Below are 22,611 nucleotides of genomic sequence, written 5' to 3'. Positions count from 1 at the left end.
TCATTGTGTATTTGTATGTAGGGTTCTTGTAGCGTTAGTGCCTGAAGTTCGCTTACTCTGCGTAAGGACGTTATTGCAACCAGGAAAGCTGTTTTCATTGTTAGCATCGCTAGGGAGGCTTTGTGAAGTGGTTCAAAAGGCTCTTTCATGAGTTCCGTTAGGACTATGTTCAAGTTCCTTGCAGGTGGCGGCCCCCGTTTTGGTGGTGCGATCCTCTTCGCTCCTTCCAGGAATCTTTTCACCACTTGTGATGTGAAGAAACTCTTGCACGTTTCTCCTCTTGTGTAAGCGACTATCGCTGCCAAGTGAACTCTTAACGAGGATGAACTAAGGTTCCTCCCTAGCAGGTGCGTGAGGTACTTTAGCACTGTGGAGTCCTTCATTTTATTGTGAAGCTTTTCTCTCCAGCACCACATTGTGAATCTTTTCCACTTCGCAACATAGCACTTCAGAGTGCTGGGTTTTCGTGCCTCCCGAAGAACCCTCAGGGTGCTTTCTGGTAGTTTTAAATGTGCAAACTCTATGTCCTCAGGAGCCATGCCACCAGGCTCAGGCTCTCTGGTTCTGGGTACAGCACTTCTCCGTTCTGCATGGAGAGCAGGTCTTTTCTTTTGCCGAATCTGTGGGGTGCACACTGTCATCTCCATGATCTGCGAGTACCATGTCTGTCTGGCCCACTGCGGTGCGACCAGTATCCGGGTCATGTTGCTCGTTCTGCATTTGCTGAGCACTCTGTGCATCAGCGGCATCGGGGGAAAAGCGTAAGCAAATGTCCTGGACCAATCTATCCATAGGGCATTCCCCAGGGATCCCTCCTCGGGCTGTCTGGATGCGAAGTTTTGGCATTTTGCATTCTGGCGTGTGGCAAAAAGGTCCACCGATGGTGTTCCCCATCTGTCGAACAGCCACCTGGTCTCTTGTGCATTGAGCTCCCACTCGTGGGATGCCGATGTCTGTCTGCTCAGCCAATCTGCTTGTACGTTGTCCTTCCCTGGTAGGTGTATGGCTAGCAGGTCTATCTTGAGTGGGATGGCCCATCTCCATATCTCCTGTGCTAGCTTTGAAAGCATGGCTGACTGTGTCCCACCCTGCTTGTTGATGTAGAACATTGCTGTGGTGTTGTCTGTATCAATACCGTGTGCTTATACAGCCTCGTTTGGAAAGCTTTCAATGCAAGGAAGATTGTCTTCAATTCCAGGTAATTGATGTGCTTGGTCGCATCTGCTGGCGTCCACAGTCCTCTCACTTTGAGTTCCTCCATGTGAGCCCCCATCCCTTCAGGGATGCGTCTGTGGTGATGGTCACTGTTGGTGTTGGGGCGTTAGAGGCTTTCCCCATGTTATGTTCTCCATGTTCCACCATGTCATTTCCTTCTGCACTGAGTGCGTTACAACCACTAGATCTTCCCAACGGCCTGTAGCTTGTGACCATTGCCCCTGTAGCCATTCTTGAATGGGTCTCATGTGGAGCCGTACATTTGGTACTAGGTGGATGCATGATGCCATCATGCCCATGAACTTGCTCGCAGTCCTCACTGTCCGAGCTTGCCCCTTCTGGTAGAGCCGAGTTTCTTTCACTAGCGCTCTCGCCCTCTCCTCGCTGGGGACCACCTTGCCCTGCAAGGTGTTGATCTGTGCTCCCAGGAAAATCTTCACTTGTTCCGGTTCCATTGAGGATTTCTTCCAATGGACGGAGAACCCCAGGTTTATGAGCGTGGTCGTCACTGTTTGTGCGTGCCGCTTGCATCTCTGGTATGAGTTCGCCTTTACTAGCCAGTTGTCCAGGTAAGGATATACATGTATTCCTTTCCTTCGTAGGTGTGCTGCGACCGCTGCGAGGCACTTTGTGAAGACCCTTGGTGCTGATTTTAGCCCAAAGGCTAGTGTTATGAACTGGTAGTGGTTTTCTCCGATGGTGAATCTGAGCATATGCTTGTGCTTTCTGTTCATTGGGATGTGCAGGTAGGCATCCTTGAGGTCTATTGTGACCATGAAGTCCCCGATTTGCAATTGCGGGAGCACCTCTTGCAGGGAGGTCATTTTGAACTTTTGCATTCTTATGAATTTGTTCAGGAACCTTAGGTCCAGAATGGGTCTCATTGTTTCGTCTACTTTTGGTACCAGGAAGTACGTTGAGTATACACCTTTGTTCGTTTTCCTGAAGGGTACTGGTTTCTATGGCCTGCTTCTGCAGGAGCTCCTTTACTTCTTCCTGAAGACGCTCTAGTTGTTTGTTTGCTAGTGGTCTTCTTTTTGGTTTTCTGCTTGTTGGCCTCCCCTCCAACTATATGAAGTATCCGAATTGGACGATGTTGAGAATCCATTTGTCTGATGTGATTTCTCTCCATTTTTGGAGGTAAAATCTTAATCTTCCTCCCACTGGTGTTATGTGGTCGTAGGTGATTAGTTTGTGTAACACTTGATCCCTCTGTACGTGCTGCACCCTAGGATCTTTTCTGTGGGTGGGCACGCAGAGTTTTTTGAAGTCACTTAGAGGCGGGCTGCGGACCCCCTCTTTTATTCTGTCCACGTCCATTTCCTCGCCCTCGAAAGGACTGGCCTCTTGGCTGGTACTGCCAGGACTGCTTATGCTGACCATGCTGAACTTGTGTGTCTGCCTGGTGCGTTTGTTGGAAAGCCTGGTGTGATGTACCTGGCTGGTTTCCACCTCTCCCGCTGGGTCTTCGTGACGGGGTGCCCCTTTTGCCACCTCTGAACTGCAATGCTCCCATGGACCTTGCCGCTTCGTTATCCTTTTTCAGTTGGCTGAGCTTCTCATCAACTGGTGCTCCAAACAAGGTTTCGCCGTTGAACGGTGTGTTCAGGATGCTGTGCTGCACCTCGGGGTGAAACCTGAAATCCTGAGCCAGGCGTGTCTCCTCTCAGTGATGCCCATCATCATGAGCCTGCTGGAGGTGTCTGCTCCATCCAGGGCAGTCTTGAGGCAAGAATTTGCCGCGTTCTTCCCCTCCTCCACCAATTTCTCGGCCTTTTGCCTGGAATCTTGGGGCAGGTCTTTCACCAACTGACCGAGCTCCTCCATGATCTGGTACATGTGCCTGTTGATCAGGGCGTTGGAATTCGTCATGCGCCAGTGGGTTGCGGCATTCCGTTCAATCCTTCTGCCCACCAGGCCCATCCTCTTATCTGGAGGTGGCCCAGAAGTAGTGGGCACGTTTGCCCTCTTTCTTGCTGTGGCTGTGATGATGGAGTCTGCTGAGAGTGCCCTGAATGTAGGTTGGGTCTTTTGACGAATGTTTGTATTTTTTCTCCGTCCTGGGGGTGACCGCCTTGCATGTTGCAGGCTCCTTGAATGCTTCCCTTCCCTGAGCCAAGACGCTGTCGAGCATGGGGAGGTACTGGCTCTTCGTTTGGGTGGGGAGCAGTGTCTCTAGAAGGAAGTCTGCTTTCTGCTTCATTCGTCGAGCTTGAGCCTGAATGCCGCTGCAGCAGTCTTTATCACCGAGTTGTAGGCCCCGATGTCGTTCGGCGGCGAGGGCCTCTAGGGATATGTGTCGATGGCCTCCTCTGGGCTTAAGGTGTCGACATCCAGATAATACACATCCTGTGTTTCGGAGGGAGCAGACCCGGGGCCCGTCCTGCTGTCCTCTTCCTCCTCATAGTCATAACTATAGTAGGGACTCTCTTCCTCTTCCTGGTCGATTTCCTCGACGTCAGCCGCCTGTTCCTCGGCGTCATAGTCTTCCTCCTCGACCACCTCTACAACCTGTGCCTTGGTTTTGTGGGGGATCGTGTATACCTTCATCTTGGCGTCAAATTCCTTCTTCCGCTGCAAGTTGCTTTCCAATTCGGCCTGGAGGCGTCTTTTCTTTTTCTCCATCTCGGCTGCGTGTTCCGCGTCGAATGGTTCGGCCGCTCTTTTTGGCGGTTGGCTCGGTGCCGAGCTGATCCTCGGCGTCGAAGGCTTCGTCGCCGAACTGGATTTCGTGTCTCTGGTCGGCGTCGAAGGTGCTTTAGGGTCCTTCTCCCTCGGCGTCGAACGATCCTTTTCTGGAACGTTTTTCGACGACTTTTGCTGTTCAACAGCCCTCGGCGCCGGGGACTCCTTCTCAGAGGATCCGCTGGGCCTGGATACAGCGGCGGGCGCTGAAGTTTTTGGCGCTGGCGCTTTCGAGGCCTTGCCCTTGTTCTTTCGAGACTCAGAGTCTCTCGGGTGTTTAGGGGCCGTAGAGTCTCCTACCTTATCAGAAGTCTTGGTATTATCGGTCTCTACGACCGTGTAGCCGTCGTCTTCGGCGGCGGCGTTGTCCTCTTCCTCGGAAGACATCCCCAGATCGTAAAGGGATGGAGTCGGGGCTTTGCCCTGCAGGGTGGCGTGCGCTACCCTCTGACTCGCTCTCACACGAAGGATCTTCGGGGTGAAGACGGAGCAGGTGTTGCAGTCCTTGCTTCCGTGGTCGCCCGGTAGGCAAAGGTTGCAAACCGGGTGCTGGTCCTTCTGCGCGTACTTGTGGTGGCAGTTACGGCAGAACTTGAAGGGCGTGTTGTCCATCTTGAGCGCTCAGGGGGCCCCCTGGCCGTGCGTTCGTCGACGGGCGTCGGAGTTCTCGAAGTTTTCTCCTTCTCCTTCGTCGGCCCTTGGTTGATGAAGTCTCTTGAAGTCTTCTGAGTTGTTTCCTTCCAATTTCTGTATTCTTCATCTACTTTCTCCAAAAATCTCTGGAGCCCAAACGGGAACGATCCAGAACCGACCGCGGAAAAAAGAATCTGAAGATGGCGCTCAAGAGTGGGAGCTTCCGCAGGAAGCATGCCGACGTCACCGGAAATACACCCAGAGAGGTGTGACGCGACACCCACCTGGGCTACAAAAAACAAAAAACCACAAAGAAAAGACTACGATTCCGGACTCAACCACAAGACCGCGGAATAATGCACAGCATAGTGAATCCAGAAAGATTCACGCTGCAAAAGTGATAAGTTGCCTATTTCACAAACTATGTGCCTTTGAGTGATAGCCAATACGCACACCCTGACCCATTAGGCTAAAGTCTTTATCAACCCATCATTCAAGCACGGATTTACCTTGAAAAGGATTGTGGATCTGATTTAATGCTAGAAACACCAGTACAATGTAGTGATAATGCATAGTCCTTGACACAATGATGATTCACTTTCAAGGTTTTTCCTATGGAAATGACATGAAACGTGTGCAATGCAGATGAATGGAGTGAAACCAACCCCTTCATTAGAGTTGGAGGAAGATCTGATGAATTACCAACATTCTGAATATCTTTCCACCAATAAACGTGCTTACTGAGTTGAGATGGTCTCAGTTCTCCGCTCGCTCTTGTCTGCCTCCTATTAGATCACTGTTTTGACTACTGAGGCTATGGGCTAAACACTAAACGGGTTGACAACTTTGTTGGCGGTATCAAACGACAGCCTCTGCAGCCCCGGTACAGGGAAGGGAGCATTGATAGGACTATACATTGCACACTACAAGCCAATTTGCTGATTAATCTAGGTGCTTCAATACCAATTCAGTGGTTTATATTTGTTGTTTTACATATAGCAAACTTCACCAACAGAGTACAGGTGCTGTACAAAAGGAGTATGTGAGAACCCAAGGCAGGAATGAACCATATGCTGCTTGTGTAGTTGTGGGAAGGCCTACAAGACCTGACCAAATACTTCCCCGATTATTACATTGACAGTCTCAACAGGCGTTGCCAGTGCTCGGAAACAGTGGTTCAGATACCAGGCTTGGCTCTATGTCAGGCAGCGATGTACTCAATTGTGCATTGTTAGGTTTCCTTACCTTTGAGGCTCATGATGTTGCCAAGATGAAGACCTAAAGGAAAGGAGGAACAATTATTATGGGGGCAATGAAGATTTTTGTCAGTTCACATAAAGCGGAGGCACAGATAATGTGTCAAGTTCACCAGTAAAAGGAAATCGCAAAGCCCTAAAGCCATGCTATTCCTCTGACCTCTTTTAGTGCATCATTCACTACTCTTGGTGTACTTTGTGCTACGCACAAAATTACATCTTGGTGAATTTCCACATAATCTGCAGGCAAGGTTTTGTATTTTACAAACACTGCAGTAAAGGTGTTCTGCTCAGCCAGCTCAGTCTGGTACAGTTTACTCACAAACATTCTGTTCTGGGGACATCATTAGTTTCTAACAGTATGCAATGGTTTCTTGAAAACACAGTCAAAAGAAGAAATGTACCATGGAGCTTGGTATGGAGCTTGGTAATGAGGATATTGAAAGTGGCTGAATCTGCTGGAAAGATTGCCATTTGCAACACACTCCTGTCCACTGTGCATAGACGCTCTGGGTATTTTCTGGGCTGGATCACTAGAAATTTAAGGAAAAAAGGTTACTTTTGCAAAACAAATTTCTTCTATGGACTAACAAAACATGAAGTTAGAGATTAACTTGCCTCTACAAATAGGAAGTTTCCTAAAGAGGATTTATCTTGCACAATAACCATGGAAGCAACAGCCAAGAAGCTAAAATTGACCCCAGTGACCCCAATTTGTGACTGAAAATAATTTAAAAAGGGATCTTTATAATCATTAGTGTCCCAGGTTGCAGGATTCAGGGATGATGCACATGTTGGAATGGCACATAATGTTTGACAAGGCAGCTGTTAAAGAAGTCTGGATAGTCATTTCCCCCACACCCAAAAAAATATAAAACAGCTAGTCGTGGGCAACACATGATGTGGAAACAATGTGCATTAATACTGTATAGGAAGATTACAAGCAGGGCTGTGATGTACTGGGAAAGGTGTACATAGGTATAAGTACCACTTGCCCCGACCAATCGCATTCATATGGGTGATAGGCTTAATGGCACTGTACAAGAGAGGAAATTAACACATTTGTACGGGTCTTGCATCACTACAAAAAAACTAAAGTTATGACTGGTACTGAGAAGTTGATAAAACAGAGGTGGGGGCTGCCTACTAGTGCAATCATCTCCAGATGCAAAGAAAACGAAAAGCAGAGTGCCTATAGACTGACAAAGCAAGATATAGCACAGCAGATGTGGCGATAGTTTACTAATGGTGCATTTTAGGCATTGACAAAGTCAAGCAGATAAGACATACGGAGAAATATGATGCGGTTTCAGTGATGGGATACACTTAAAGTTTACAGGATAGTTACCTCATAATAGGGTGGCTAAAACATTGCACTGATGCACAAGCTTCCATTTACCCCCCCAAAAAAAAAGCACACAACACCATGGAAGGTTGTGCATGTGCATCCCTTTCAAGAGATAGGGAAAATAATTGTGCACTATTGAGCTTCAGAACAATGGACTTACTTCAAAGCTGGCTTGCCCTGAAGGTCAAGTATATAGTTTTGCCTTTCAATCGAATGTCCTCGGCTTTTGTTGAATACTGAAAGCAAAATAAAACACAAGCAGTGTTACCAATATTTTGTGCACCAAACCAAACACAAGAGAACATAAAACACTCATGATTCCTCTTGAAAATATGGCTCGGTTATTCAAATTTCTGTAAAATATTTGAACCACTGATCTATTAAACACAGGATGGACTGAAAGCACAGGTACAGGAAGCACTGGTACAGGAAGCACGGACTGACATAACTGGACCGGTTACATATGAGGTTTTACTTGTTGCACAGCAGTCAACACATTACTTGACTACAATAATGCACCCCTGCAAATGAGCTAAGGCTCTTGCAATGATAAACATTTCCCAAACTATGGGTTTGGACCCACTGGTAGATCAAAGGCCGATTCTTAGTAGACCGTGAAAGTCCTGGTTTATATATAAATAAAATTTAACATTATTAGCGCTCTTTGTGCACCAGTGTTAGGGTGCTTAATAATGTCCACAATTCTAGTTTTAAAACAAACCCTTGCAATATTCCAAAATAAGACGCCAGGTGAACCTTCTAGTATTTGTTGCTGTAGTTTTTTTTTACTTCATAAAGCCATACAGAATATGCTCAATATAAGTGATAATACACCACCATAACACTTCTGTATGACTTTCGCACAAATTAAGAAATAACGATGTGCCCTAAAAGCCACAGTTGCCAACTTTGGATATGGGAAATCAGGTTAGAGTCCAGGCGTTGGCTCAACATACTTTGATTCTGAGAAAATCACTTAATCTCCTGTGCTCATAATAAAATTAATCTGACCGTGTTATTTTCAGAGAACAGATGTCAGAAGCCACCACCCCACTCTGAAAAGTGTTTAATGGCAGATCAATAATTTGGCTACAGTCTGATAACTAAAGACATGGTCAAAAAATTGCTATTGTGTTAATAAGTCCCTGCCTCATGTTCATTAAAGCTAGGTGGGTTGTGAAAGTTTGGCATAAAATGTCAAGGCTGATCAAAATGTAACTTTATTCTCAGCTCAATTAAGGTTTGGAAAGAATGCTGGACAGACTACCAGCTCATTGAGGCGAAATAGGAACTTACTGAATAAATAGGAAGTTTCTGAATAAACTTGGGACTAGGTTTCAAAGTTAACAGTAGAAAGAAGCAGTAGTAAGGTTTGCACGACTGATAAAGCATTTATATCATGAACCTGTCAAGAGGATGCTAAAGTGTTTTTCTAAAACCAGTAATAACATGATTTAAAGCCAGGACAAATAATGAGGTTCATTTAAAGTCATATCTACAGGAGTGCAGAAGGGCACCCCACTCCCCCTGCCCCCACACCAAGAACAAATAGGCTGTACATCTAACAAAACAATAGTAAGTACCCAGTGATCAGTGAGGCACACCGAATAGCTGCACACTCCGAACACAGAAACACATAATAGAAGAATGAGGTTGGGGCCCGGTCTGGCAGGACTGCTGCCAAATGTGGACATAATATGAATGTGTTCCAGACACCCTACCTCACATGAAGCGGAAAGGAAGGAAAAAGTAGAGGCAACGGAGAGTCGTGACTCAAGAGGAGATTGGAAAGAGAAGAAAGAGTGGGCGTTCCAGAAAGATCTAATAATAGTTGTGGACTTACACAGTTTAAAGGTGTGGGGAGGACTTGTGCTCTTGTGTGTGTGTGTGGGGGGGGGGGAGGGGGGGTTGGGGGGAGTGGACGAGAAGCACTGAACACAGTAACATAAAAGTGTCAGAGGACTCCATGCCATCATTAACCTGCTTACAAAGAGCACTGTATTATTACGGATCCAGCCTGCACTTGCTAAAGAAGGTCGGCAGCTCTGGCCGTTACACATCCCCCCCCCCCCCCACCCCCACCCAATTCCTTTGTATACTCATAAATGCTCCCGTTAGTCACCCCTGTGTTTCATTTTAACAGCAGGCGGCAATGCTTAATTTGTATAATAAAAAAAAAATGCCAGGGATCTCAGTAAGCCACTGCAGCTTGCACCACACATTGCTCCTGCCAGCGCTGCCAATGTAGTAACAATGCAAGTACCTCCTGTGTGATTATTTGCATCATTTCAAGCCCGAAAACTATAAGAATATCTTGGACGGCAGGTAATAGTAACTTTTAATGTATATTGCATTCATTACCCGTTGTAGGGGTCCTCTCTAACTTAGCCAGACAGCTCCACCTTGTGGCAAAGCTGTCACAAGTACCTGGGTTGACAATTAAGTGCCCGTGCTGAGCACCAGAAACCACCAGCTCCAATTAAGCAATGAGCTGGTCTCTTGTAAAGCGTGGCAGATGGTGTTCAGTATGCGTGTTCTTAATAGACACTGGTTGAGCTTGGCATAAGTTATCAACATGAGTTTCTATCTTAGTTTCCCTCAACAATGTTCGACAATCACAGACACTTTGCGCCCTGACATGAACTCTTCATTGAGCCACACGTGTCAGTCAGGTCGTGTTTAAATTGTACTAATCTTTCCACGAGGACGCTCTCGGCCAATCAGTTATCACCAACAGTTCCCACTCCAGAAACACACCAGTCACATGGAGTCAGATTTTACTGCTGGATGTCGTGGCATTCGTGTGGTTTCATAGCGGTGTTTCACACATGCTCCCCCACGGAGCAGATCCTCGCAGGCCAGCCTCCGAGAGGCGGGAAGGTCAGCGGTAGAGTCAGGCTCATCGGAAACGTGACTGCCCGAGTCCCCAGTGGACCCCGGGGAGCGCCGCCAGGCAGACAGGATAACGCTACTTTACCACATGAGGCACTTGAAGGACCGGAGTAAGATCACAAGCGACCCTGTGGGAGAGTGAGCTAAGAGGGAGGCTGCAAGTAACTGAATATAAATAGCTGTAATGTGGTCAGACGTGACATCACCGGCGCGAGGTGGTCACCAGAGGCAGTCATTTTTAAATGCCCCCAAAATCAGAAGCACGAGGGGTGTCGAGGCGCTCCTCGTGATCACACTGGAGCAGTTTACTAAATGTTTGCAGCGCGTGAAATCTATATAGACAGAACAAAAGTGGTAAATGTGCACGTGAAATCTGGATGTGGATTCCTAATCTGCGAAATTTGTGCAAAAATGACCACAGTCGTGATACCTAGAAATGGGGAGATTGTGTTCCCAGAGTGGTTTCGGGAAGTGCACGTTCAACAATATTTAGCTTACAGCTACAGTATGACAACAGTAAGTGGCGTGAGTGATGCTGCAAGTAAGGGGTACACCCCTGTCATGTCCCCATGATGTGACCCTCATGACCTCAAGGACAGGCAAGGCCAAATCCTCTGGAGAGCCCCAAACTCCTCCATTTCTGAAGAGTGTTTAGAAACAGAAGTCTTCACAAGATGAGAAAAAAACTAAAACAAACACTGAATCGAAACCTGTGGTGCACGTGCACCACAGAGGAGCAGACGCGGGAATCGAAACCAGTGGTGCGCACGCACCACCAAGGAGCGGGGGCGAGGCAGCCTGTCTGTGCCGCGCTGATGCACGTCCTAGCCACCGATGAGAATGGGCGGAGCAAAGGCAGGACTTGCGCCCGTCTTTGCCCAATTGCGTGCCTTATTTATTTATTTTTAAATGCTAAAGCCAATGGCAGCCCGCGAAAGCAAAACCAGGTGCACAAGCGTGTGGTGAGCTTTCAGAACCCCGTACAAGAGGTCTCGCACTGCAACGCTAGGCGCGCGACCTAAAAACATGAGTGCTGTGATAACAAAATGGTTAGTTTCTTTGGCTGATGTCTGATGTACCCACCAGAATCTCTTCGACGTAGATGCCCTTTTCAGATTTTGTTTTACTCTTTTATTGGCGACTTTGATATGTCAGTTTATGCTGGTTTCTTCCTTCTGTTTCTCAGCAACTCAAGCTTGAGGGTGTGTGCGTGGGGGGGGGGATATTACACAGCGGTTTCGCGGTTAAATTGTGCGCACTAGCAGGAATGTTCTCACAGGGGGAAAAGGTTAAAGTAACGCCCTAGTTAGGTGAATATGTCTGTGACAACAGTAATGTTTTCAACTCAAAATACCTCAAATTCGCCAGAGCCATCTATAACTTGTGCTCCAGCCATGCACTGCTTATGACCTCACATATTACATCATTCATGACATGTTCAATGCCATTAGTGATGATATCACAGATGACATGCAAGATGTTTTGTACGTATTACTCAGTAAAAGAGTATGGCATTAGGGGGTCTGAAAGAAATTTCAAAATACCTCAGAATATTATGAAGCATCAGTAATGCCATCACACATACAAATCGCTTTGATGTAGCAAGTTTGTATGAGCAACATAGACCCTATACCATACACTTCATGGGTAGCTGAGTTTACATTAATAATCAACCACAGATAGACCCCCTCCGCACTCGGTGTTCAATCTGTATACAACTTTTCAGAGAAAACAAAAGTTCCTCCAGATACGCAACTTCTGTTTCACAACTAATTCCCCGACAGCCCTTATCTCTATCTAACCCTTCATAGTCACTGTGCACAGTGAGAAATGAAGTAGATACTGTAAACAGTTTACTCTATACCACAGTGCTGCTGTGAAACTCTGAGAAATACACTGCAAAGTATTAAAAAATATCTATTGAGAACAGTGCTCTGGTTATGTTAAACTTGTTCAAAGAATTTTTTTTTTTAAATACCCACGGTGTGGAGATTGTAAAGGCCATAGTAAGTGCAGGCTTTATACTGTGGTGAAAGCTTGCCAGATAGCCCATATTTTAAAGCTAAAACAAGCGCGTGTACATGGATTTGCACCTGGTGCACACTGTATGTTATGTTGAAATGGACATGATGACCCTTTTTAAAAACTCTAAGCTACTTAAAATACTTGGTATCTACTATGTAGAATCCTTGCCCTGTTAGAAACTTTTTCTTCCAGAACCAATACACCTGTGTGGAATATACACACACAAGTCGTTAACTGTCATGTGCATACAGAGTTACTCTTCAATACAAAGATTGCTATGGTGGTCAAAACCTTTCCACATACGATGCACTGGGCACACATCTTTTATAAATACTTACACCTATTAGCTGGACACAGGCTGCACAAAATAAGGTAGAGAAGTAATATGGCATTTACCAGCCACTATGTAAACTATAAAAGAAACACTCATTGGATGAGATTAGTAATGTAATTTGAGATATCAGTGATGTCATAAATATGGTCATAGAACAGGTCATAAGTGATGTAATATGTGAAGTCATAGTCAGAGCATTGTTGGGAACAATTTATAGTCAGCTCTGTTAAATATAACTGGTGAATTTGCCAATGTTGTCATGGACAGTCACATAACTATAACGTTACTTTAACCTATGTGTTTTTTCAGTAAATTTCCAAGGTTTTTACATTTTTCTTTTTTAACCAAAACAGATCTTAATCACAACTGTTACTTTAAAAGTTTTTCTTTTCAGTGAATAATATAGATCTATAGCCAACTCACACACAACAGACAACCCCACACTGCGCAAGGCCTTTGCACAGCAAGGAGTTTGCAACAGGGCCTGGCCAACCCACCCGAAGCAAGCACAGTTGCTTACGACTAGCGTGGAAGGGGCGATGACATACTGGCAGAGCGTGTAGCTGATTTGGCACCTTTGCATACTCTGCAGCAATTAAAAGAGAACCGTGGACTCTGCCCTTAGACCAGGAGACGACCAGAAATAACCCATTTGTCTTGAACAGGCACTACAGAAGAGATCAATAAATCAACAATGCATTTACCTCCATCAAGGACTTCGGATCACTTTTCAACGGGCGACAATATTTTTACAATTTGGGGGAGGTGGGGGTCAGATTGCCTTTTTCTCTCTCAATGTTGGCCCCAGGGGGTTCGCTCTGGTCCCGCCCCCCCCAAATGGGGCCATAGGTGGAAAGGTAACCCTGCCCCTTATTTTTTTTCCTCAAACTTCAGGACAGGGGACTAAGTCCACAAGTACTGTCATGGCTGCCAGCAAAATCTTTCTTATTTTGCTGGCACCCAATCAGAGCGCTCACAGGAGCCCGACTCGAAATGGCCCACATGAAATAAAGGTCCCTGGGCCAATAACAACGGTCTATTTTTTTTAATTGGCGGTCCCACGAGTAACATCGCGCTGACCCAACCGTCCACATATACAAATACTTAATTAAAATAAATAAATACTGAAAGGATTTACACCAAATCACAATCTGCGGACCAAGATCTAGCTTCCTGCTAAATTTGGTGTCATTTCGTTCAGCAGTTTTTGCTGCAGCCGTGCCTAAAGAAGTGTATGGAAAATGCATGGAGGAGTGAGTTTTTAGACTTCAGCCCTGCTTGACTGATCACCCCAAAACTTTCCAAGCACAAACTAGTCGAAAGTAGCACCTTTTTGGAAAGCTTTGTGGAGATTCATCAAACAGGGCCTACGTTATTAGCAACACAAAAAATGTGTTTCCTATGGAACATGTGACCCAACTAGAACTACCCTGTGGAGACTGCTGCTGGGATATATATACCTATATACAGCTCAATGCAATAGAGAAATAGGCAGACCGTGTTCATTATAAATTTGACCTCATTCCACCCTGCAATTTTCCACTGCTCATCCCAAATATTCCATAAGGATTTAAAATAAAGAAAACATGCTTTGATAATCCTCTGACAATTTTGTGCCCACTCTCCAATCTGATTAAAACTTTGGAAGATAAAACAAAAGTGAACAATTTGTTTATTTTAGTGTGGGTAAATTTGTCAAACACCAATGGGATGAAAAAGTGCTCTACATATGGTTAGCTGTAGGAAAAGCAGTTTTCTTCCATAACTGTACGGCAAACCAAAGAAGCTTAACACGGTAGGTTGGGGTGTGTGTGTGCCTGCAGTGAAAACAAATGTGGCCCAATAGCCACTTAGTAGAACTGTGCATATATTACTGCAGTCACATATTTACTGCTGTACTGCAAAGGTCAAATGTAAGCTTATTTCTACAGTACAGCAAGCTTGAGTAAATCTTTAGTGCCTCAAAACACAACTATTACTTTGTGTAGGGAAACAACTCTAAAAGTCCCAATAGCTCTACAGTGTGATTTTACCACGACGCACACATTTAAACCCTTACATTTTGGTTTTGGTTAAATGCCTTTCTGAAAACAAATGCACATGAACAATTGCTATAGTATAAACCATAAATGTATATGGAACAGTGCAGATCACGCTCTATTACCATTGTTGAAGGAGCATTAGCAGGATGACCAGATTTTGAAAACCAATAACCAGGAGAGGTCAAAGACAGAAGTAGGACTATGTATGGTCACCAAACATGAAAGATCAGGTCAGTGAGAGCACTCAAGGAAAGAGAAGGACTATGAGGGACATCCAATATTTATGAAACTCGCTAGATAGAAGGACAATAAGGACTAGTGTCAGAACCTATGCGGTTAAGTCCATTTTAGAACATTTTGTCTAGAAAAGATATAGAATGTTGCATGTAGCCCCATGCCACAGTAATAATGCTTTTACTCTTGTTTTCTTGTCATCCTGGTACAGTCTTATTTATCATGTAAAAACACAGCCACATACGAGAAAGCAAATAAATCTGCAGAGGACAAGTTTGTGTGTTTCTGTGGGGTGATAGTGACAAAGATGTGACTAATTCCCCATTTTGGATTTATGAGCATTCCCTAAGGCATGAAAGAGTCCCTTTTCTATTAGCTGATAAAAACAAAAAAACATTTTTTAATTAACACTCACATCATACCTGCGGTGTTGAAGCCCACAGAAAGTAGTGCGTCCCACAGAGTTTCTTCACCATTCTATATTTGTTGTGCGGCATAACTTGGCGATGCAAAGCATCAGCAGTTATCTCCCTCCAGTGAATAAGCAACAATTGGTGGTAAAATGAGCGCACACACAGTTTAACAAGCATGCTTACTCAAACCCAAGTAAAATCCAGTACAGGTTTTTAAATTATTCAAATGTGTAAGGTTGCTACAACAGTTCTAGGAGGAAAAACAAAACAAGCACTGGCGTTGCCAATAGGTCTTGCAGTAGGAAAGTTGGAGCTATTGGTTTTGTAAATGACAAAGCCCTTTATGTTTTTAAAATGAAAACAAAAATAAAAGGCATTGTTATTTGCAATTGTAATTTGCAATGCAATAGGTCTCGCATTAGGAAAGTTTGAGGTATTGGTATTGTAAATGACATTTTTGATTTATGTTTTGGTTTTGAAAATTGCGAAATTAATAGCTTTGTCATTTACAATGCCAATAGTTTTGACTTTTGCAAACGTGACACCTATAGCATTTGTAATGCAATATGTGTTGTATTTACATGACTTAGATGTATTAATATTACAAATAACAATGGCTTTTATTTTTTTAATAATTAATACTTAAATAAAAGTTATTGTAACTTATAATGGCAATAGCTTTAACTTTTGTAAATAACTTTTGGGAAGATTATGTTCAGTGCATTTTATTGTGATGAAAATCCAAGAACAGAAGTGAAATATTAACATCTTTTTGTGACATTTGTAACAAGATGGCAAGAGAGAGAAGGAAGGGGGGAGAAAGAGGGAGGAGAGGGAGGGAAGGGGGAGAGAGAGAGAGAAGGAAGGGCAGAGAGATGGAGGGAGGGGAGAGGGAGCAAGAGAGAGAGAAGGAAGGGGCGAGAGAGGGTAGGTAAGAAGGAGGGGGAGAAAGAGAGAGAGAGGGGTTGGAGGGAGGGAAGAGGAGAGAGGGAGAGAAAGCAAGAGTGAGGGAAGGAGGGGCGGGAAGAGGGAATGGGAGTGGGAGAGGGAGAGAAAGAAGAGGGGGGGCTAAAAAAATGACTCTCTCTCTCCATCAGAAAATACTTAGAAGGTCCCAAAAGCGAGACATATTGTCTATGCCAATGCTTGTTTTATTTTCAGTGGGAAGAGGCTCAGAGGAAGCAGCGATGGAGGAGCTGGGTGTTGGGGATGTAAACAAATGGGGGGGAGAAACATTTGGTTGGAAGAGTAACATAGAGAGCGGGGGCAGGGATGTAAAGTAAAGTCCACATTTGTAAAGCGCACAATCACCCGTAAGGGTCTCTAGGCGCTGGGGGGCCGTCGGGAAGATTAAGCGAGCTATTGCCCAGAGTCACATGGTGCTGGGCTGACCTGCCGCCGGAGCCGGGGATCGAACCGTGGTCCCCAGATTCCAGCGTCAGTCGCCCTGGCCGCGGCGCGATGTGAATGGGCAAGCAGCAGATGGCGAGGAAAGAGCAAAGCCAGAATTGCAGAGGAGCATACGAACTGTCCCTGAGGTGAAGCCGGGCACTGAACTCTACCATGTTTTGTCACAATCATCATCTAAGCTGGGTAGCAGTGGTTATTTATGGTGCTTAAATAGGGAGAGTCTTGCACCAGCGTTATATGTAAATACATTATTCTTTCTATAATGCTTGGTTACCGCCGGCTTCCTTTGTTAACACAGAGCACACTGTCTGCTCGTGTGCAATGGAATATTTACTAACTCATCTCATATAAACATAGCGTTAAATTCCCTTTCATCAACACATAGAAGCTGTTTCATAGGAAGCGCCTAGAAAGCAATTTTATCCATGCAAACTCTGTTTCAAAACATACTGTATTTTAGATTGTCCTTGCTGCCTCTGGGCGCTAGCGGGCGAAAGGAGATAGCTGATCTCTCTACCTTCTCCCAACCTTCCTTATATCCATATGTTGACGAGTCGTAAAAAGCGCCTACGGTTGTCTGTAAGGCGGTTTGGGGAAGAGCGCTTGTGTACAGCAGAGTTCTTCACTGGGGGTGTCACTGTGCGGGGGAGCACACCCGCCTGGCAACATTTCCCATGCAAATATGATTCGATCTGTAAGGGGCTCTTTGACAACTCCGAGCAGCGCTTGGAAGGCCTGCCAGATTCCGGGGAATTATGGGGGAGGTTAAAGGCGGTTGTTGATAAATGCGTGAATGAATCTGATATCTTTTAAGGTGTGTATTATACTCTAAATAAAGGCGGCCTCTTAAATGTATTTATTCACCTATAAAGTAAAATACAGCAACAGATGTTCATACAGCCACAAACATAAAATAGGTACGTTTGTTGCATTTCCTCATGTATTCCACTGTTCAAAACATAAATGCCAAAGTATTTAGCAGTATTCGAACCGTGCCATTACTAACGAGCATAGCACGGAACAAGAATGCAGTACCAGCCGCAGACCCCTTTGAGTTTCTGACACCACAACACAAGTGACCTTCCTTCAACAAACGTCCCACAAAGAGCAGCGGAAACTAGCATTGCTGTGGGGAGGGGGCGGCCGTGAAGTGTGAAACAGTGGGTGGGGAAGCAGATCCCTTTGAAGCTCTCGGAGGCAGGAGGGGGGGGCAGGGATGTGAATCGGCAAGCAGCAGATGGCGAGGAAAGAGCAAAGCCAGAATTGCAGAGGAGCATACGAACGGTCCCTGAAGTGAAGCCGGGCATAGACACACCAGTCAGTGTGGGGGGTGTGGCGTACGTGTATTGAATTAAAGCGCTTCAAAGCCATGCCAGGGGTAGCGAGCGCTATATCAATGCAATTACAATACATGTACGTAGAATCAAACGCTGCTTTGTTTCTAGCATTTTAAACATGTACAGTAACGTCGTACTGCAGGTGTGAATTATAAAAAAAGCCTGTAGGGTACAGGGTACTTACCTCCGGGTTGCAAGCCTCGCTTTGGCATTGCCCCTGTAAGGGCCTTTATGCTGTGGTGTAGCGCTCTACATATGCTCGCGTTGGAAGTTAGCCGCCCATTTAAATGGAGGTATAAAGTGAGGCCATTCATTCGATACTGGCGTGCTATTACCCACCTCGCGCCCACCGCCGTAGGCGCACAGTACAGTTGTGCTGGTGAGCTAATGGCCGGGGTCGATGTAATCACAGTATACGCTGACCTCTGGGGAGTGCAACGGGAGCCCCTCTAGGACTGTGCGTTGCTGACCCCGGTAATTACAGGAGGTCAGATCTCGGTAGCGGTGAGGAAAGAAGTTGAAGGCTGTGCTTAAAGTGAGCTAGCAGCTCGATCGGACGGACAAAAAAATATAAAAAAGTAAAGAAAAAAACTAGCGCTGCGCGCCTATAGATGCAGGGTCCCGAGGCACCCATATTCCTTATGTTGCAGCACCACTGACCCATCCTAGACAATCCCTAGTGTGGGGTTGTCTTGCAGCTTGGTGAGCAGAGACCTCCTGTCTCTCTGTGTGTACCATTGAGCACCGATGTTGGGCTTTACCTCTGCCATGTGCAGTGCACTGCACGGCTCCGCTGTTGCGCCCGGTGCACACCGGATAACTTTATCTCTGCTAATAATTGCCTTTTTATTGCGGCGCTTTCTATGACTTCCTGTTTCCTCCTCTCCCTGGGGCCCTGTCTGCAGGGCTTCTTTCAGTGACCCTGTCCAAGCAGCAGATGGCGAGGAAAGAGCAAAGCCAGAATTGCAGAGGAGCATACGAACTGTCCCTGAGGTGAAGCCGGGCATAGACACACCAGTCAGTGTGGGGGGTGTGGCGTACGTGTATTGAATTAAAGCGCTTCAAAGCCATGCCAGGGGTAGCGAGCGCTATATCAATGCAATTACAATACATGTACGTAGAATCAAATGCTGCTTTGTTTCTAGCATTTTAAACATGTACAGTAACGTCGTACTGCAGGTGTGAATTATAAAAAAAGCCTGTAGGGTACAGGGTACTTACCTCCGGGTTGCAAGCCTCGCTTTGGCATTGCCCCTGTAAGGGCCTTTATGCTGTGGTGTAGCGCTCTACATATGCTCGCGTTGGAAGTTAGCCACCCATTTAAATGGAGGTATAAGGGGAGGCCATTCATTCGATACTGGCGTGCTATTACCCACCTCGCGCCCACCGCCGTAGGCGCACAGGACAGTTGTGCTGGTGAGCTAATGGCCGGGGTCGATGTAATCACAGTATACGCTGACCTCTGGGGAGTGCAACGGGAGCCCCTCTAGGACTGTGCGTTGCTGACCCCGGTAATTACAGGAGGTCAGATCTCGGTAGCGGTGAGGAAAGAAGTTGAAGGCTGTGCTTAAAGTGACAAAAAAATATAAAAATGTAAAGAAAAAAACTAGCGCTGCGCGCCTATGGATGCAGGGTCCCGAGGCACCCAGATTCCTTATGTTGCAGCACCACTGACCCATCCTAGACAATCCCTAGTGTGGGGTTGTCTTGCAGCTTGGTGAGCAGAGACCTCCTGTCTCTCTGTGTGTACCATTGTGCACCGATGTTGGGCTTTACCTCTGCCATGTGCAGTGCACTAAGTGAGCTAGCAGCTCGATCGGACGGACAAAATATAACAAGGGCAGCGAGACAGGCTATACAGATAAGCGAACAGAGACAGTGAGAGGTGGACATATAGACAGACAAAGCAACAGCGACACAGTGAAAGACAGACAGACGCTGAGGAGGAACATGGCAAGAGACAGATAAACATACAACGTCATAGAAACCACGAGACTGAGGTGGAAGCGTTTTAAATAAAATAGGTGAGGTGATGGGAAAAGGCAAAAGGAGGAGTGCTGCTACGGCCTGGGGGAAGCTGGCTGGGGAGGGGGAGGAGAAATGAAAGGAAAGGCTGTGTTTGCGGGGAGAGAGAGGGGAGGTGCTGGTGTGGGAGGAGTGCTGCTACGGCAAGGCTGTGTTTGCGGGGAGAGAGAGGGGAGGTGCTGGTGTGGGAGGAGTGCTGCTACGGCCTGGGGGAAGCTGGCTGGGGAGGGGGAGGAGAAATGCAAGTTTATGGCCCAAAAGCGCGTGCCGGTGGCCACGTGAACTTCATGAAAACCGCAGCAAAAAGCCCGTGGTTTCACGAGGATTTTGAGCACTTGAATTCTCAATCCCTCAATGCGCTTGCGCGCATTGTAGGTCACGAGACCTAAAAACAGCACTGTCCGGGACAATTCATAACATCGGGTCACCCTACTTGCAATGCATTGCTACTCCACACACTCGCCAAGGGGGAAAAAAAAGGACATATCACTACACATCTGCATATATACTATACATAAAGATAAAATGCATTTAGGACTAGAAAAAAAACCTGAGAACTCTTGAAATCCTGCCATGTAAAACAAAATTAAATGCCATGACCTCACCTTTGAAGTTTCTAATGACTTCACAAATGATCTTAAGAGAGACAGGACATCTTACCGTTAACATTATGAATAATACCATTATGGATATAGTCGGATCTATTTATTTAAGTATTGTAATTTGAAACGTGGAGGTAAAATTCACCACCCACTTCCCCCAATAGAGATGTATGCTACTCAACATATCACAATTATGTTACACACGTCAAGTGTCTGCAAAATTCTATGTAGGTCTCAGACATGCACTAAAACATTTAGCAAATCAAAGGATTTTTCACACTCCTTTCTACTCCGCAATCTTCCTTCGTTTTGGATCTCACGGAAACCCCTACACTGAGACTAACTTAAGAACCTGAAAACTAGCATTCAGATTCATTAAACACTGCCAAAGTTGCCAACATATGAACACTGACCACTGTAAAATAAATAAATAAATAAAAAACACTTGACATGACAGATCCTCATGAAACGTAAACTATCAATAGAAAGCTAAGCACGCTGACTGCCAAAATATTTGCTGCACCCCCTCCCCCGCCCCCCATTCACTTTAACTTTATGGTGTGAATGTATTGATTTTTGGCATATTATCAAATAAAGAAACAAGATGCACATCCAGAAAAGTGCACATCAAGAGAACTTAGACAACCCCATTACATTGGACAATTGTAGATACTAGCACATCATATTTGGCGCATCATTGAACACAGCTGCTAGCCTCTCCAATCATTCTAGTACCAACAGCATTTAACATAACACTATTAAAGTGAGGTAGAAGGGCAGCATCCTGGCACCCCAACCCTAATAGGGTATTCATACTCTTCCTCTTATGACTAGCAAAGACATTAGCAGCTTCTGGATTCAAAATTTCCTGCTGTAGAATAAAAAATATTAAGGGTGTCAAAATGGCCTAAACGCACTATTGCTAAGTTGTAACGAACATTGGCAATGCAATTTGGTCTCACATTTGCGATTGTTAATTATTTGTGTTGTAAATGAAAAGATCTTTCACCCATGGGTTTTTGCTTGGAGTGGATGTATGTGGTGTGGAGTAGAATTATGTGGGTTGGATTGAAATGGTTAGTTATGGAACTGTATGGTATGAAGACTTGTAGAAAGTGGGGGCAGTAAATATTGTGCCAATACCCTTAATTGTGGACGCTTAGTGGTGACCGCGCTAGCCGGGCTGAACATTCCCTCAGCAATAAGTGCCGCCCGGACCCATCAAAAACCGCCTATTCCCTAGGAAATGGCAGACCGGAAGCCCCTCTGGCACTGTGCACAGGCCCCTAGCATGAGAGCTCCCAGATGGATCTGCGGCATTGGGGGCCCTTCTTGGTCTTTGCAGAGGGGCCCCCTCAAGTTTTGCTATGCCAATGGGGCTTGCAAAAGCCACACTCATTAGATCACACTGAAGTTCAATCCTACTTCTCCCGCAACCAGTGTATTCTGGACACCACAATAAAAGTTGGTACCATCCTATAAATCTAAAAAAAGACACAAAAAAAAACAAGGCTAGGGCATTTGTTTTTTTAACCTAATATCTCTATGGGCGACTGACTCGTGACTTTGGGCCAGTGAAAAGTCATGAAAACCCTCCAGTTTAAAGCCGTAGAGGCAGACTGTGCCATTCATTCCATTAAGATCACCAGTTTCCTTCAAGCCTAGCTACAATACTACTGCAGTTCTTTAAAGCCAACATCTGAATATCAAATCTTTGCTCTCGAGTCTCCCTAACAACCTGCTTCACGTGTTGAGGAACCGGTCCACAGGAAACTATGTGATAGTCTGCTTTGATGTGAAGTTTGGTTGGAGGCCGTACACCATCCTCAAGACAGCACTCTGGTGAGATATCCAACATGGCATGCATGTACTAAGCTCACTACATTAACAGCAAAGAATAATGCAATCTACAAGAGAACAAATAAAGTCTGTTTTTTCATAGGTGGTAGCAGAGCGTGTTCATGAAGAAACTGTATTAGGGTTCACAAATCAAACACTTTATGACAATAAAAGCAAAAGGTTTAGATTTTGGGGCAGCAAATCATCGTAGTTTGCATCAGAAAATCTTGCTAATCTGCTCACCCTCTGCTACATCCTCATGAAAATATTTGCCTGCCTCAAAATCATTAAGTTCAGCCTTTAAATCTGGGCTGTATGTAA

At 45.5% G+C, this 22,611-nt stretch overlaps 1 protein-coding gene across 4 annotated transcripts in view; it reads right to left on the bottom strand.

The window, feature by feature from the left end:
• DUSP11 (dual specificity phosphatase 11) overlaps positions 1-22,611 on the bottom strand; it is a 132,305-nt gene that overhangs the window by 76,811 nt on the left and 32,883 nt on the right. For all 4 annotated transcript variants that reach the window (XM_078666728.1, XM_078666730.1, XM_078666727.1 and 1 more), the window contains 3 exons: positions 7,298-7,373; positions 6,194-6,322; positions 5,779-5,811 (listed from right to left, as the gene is read on the bottom strand). In XM_078666728.1, the coding sequence (XP_078522854.1) occupies positions 5,779-5,811; positions 6,194-6,322; positions 7,298-7,373 (238 nt within the window). The remainder of the gene's footprint in view (positions 1-5,778; positions 5,812-6,193; positions 6,323-7,297; positions 7,374-22,611) is intronic.

The sequence above is a fragment of the Lissotriton helveticus genome, chromosome 11 (assembly GCF_964261635.1).
Source record: "Lissotriton helveticus chromosome 11, aLisHel1.1, whole genome shotgun sequence".
Lineage (NCBI taxonomy): Eukaryota > Metazoa > Chordata > Amphibia > Caudata > Salamandridae > Lissotriton > Lissotriton helveticus.
The sequence above is the reverse complement of the archived record's forward strand: the minus strand, read 5'-3'. Positions and strand labels throughout refer to the sequence as shown.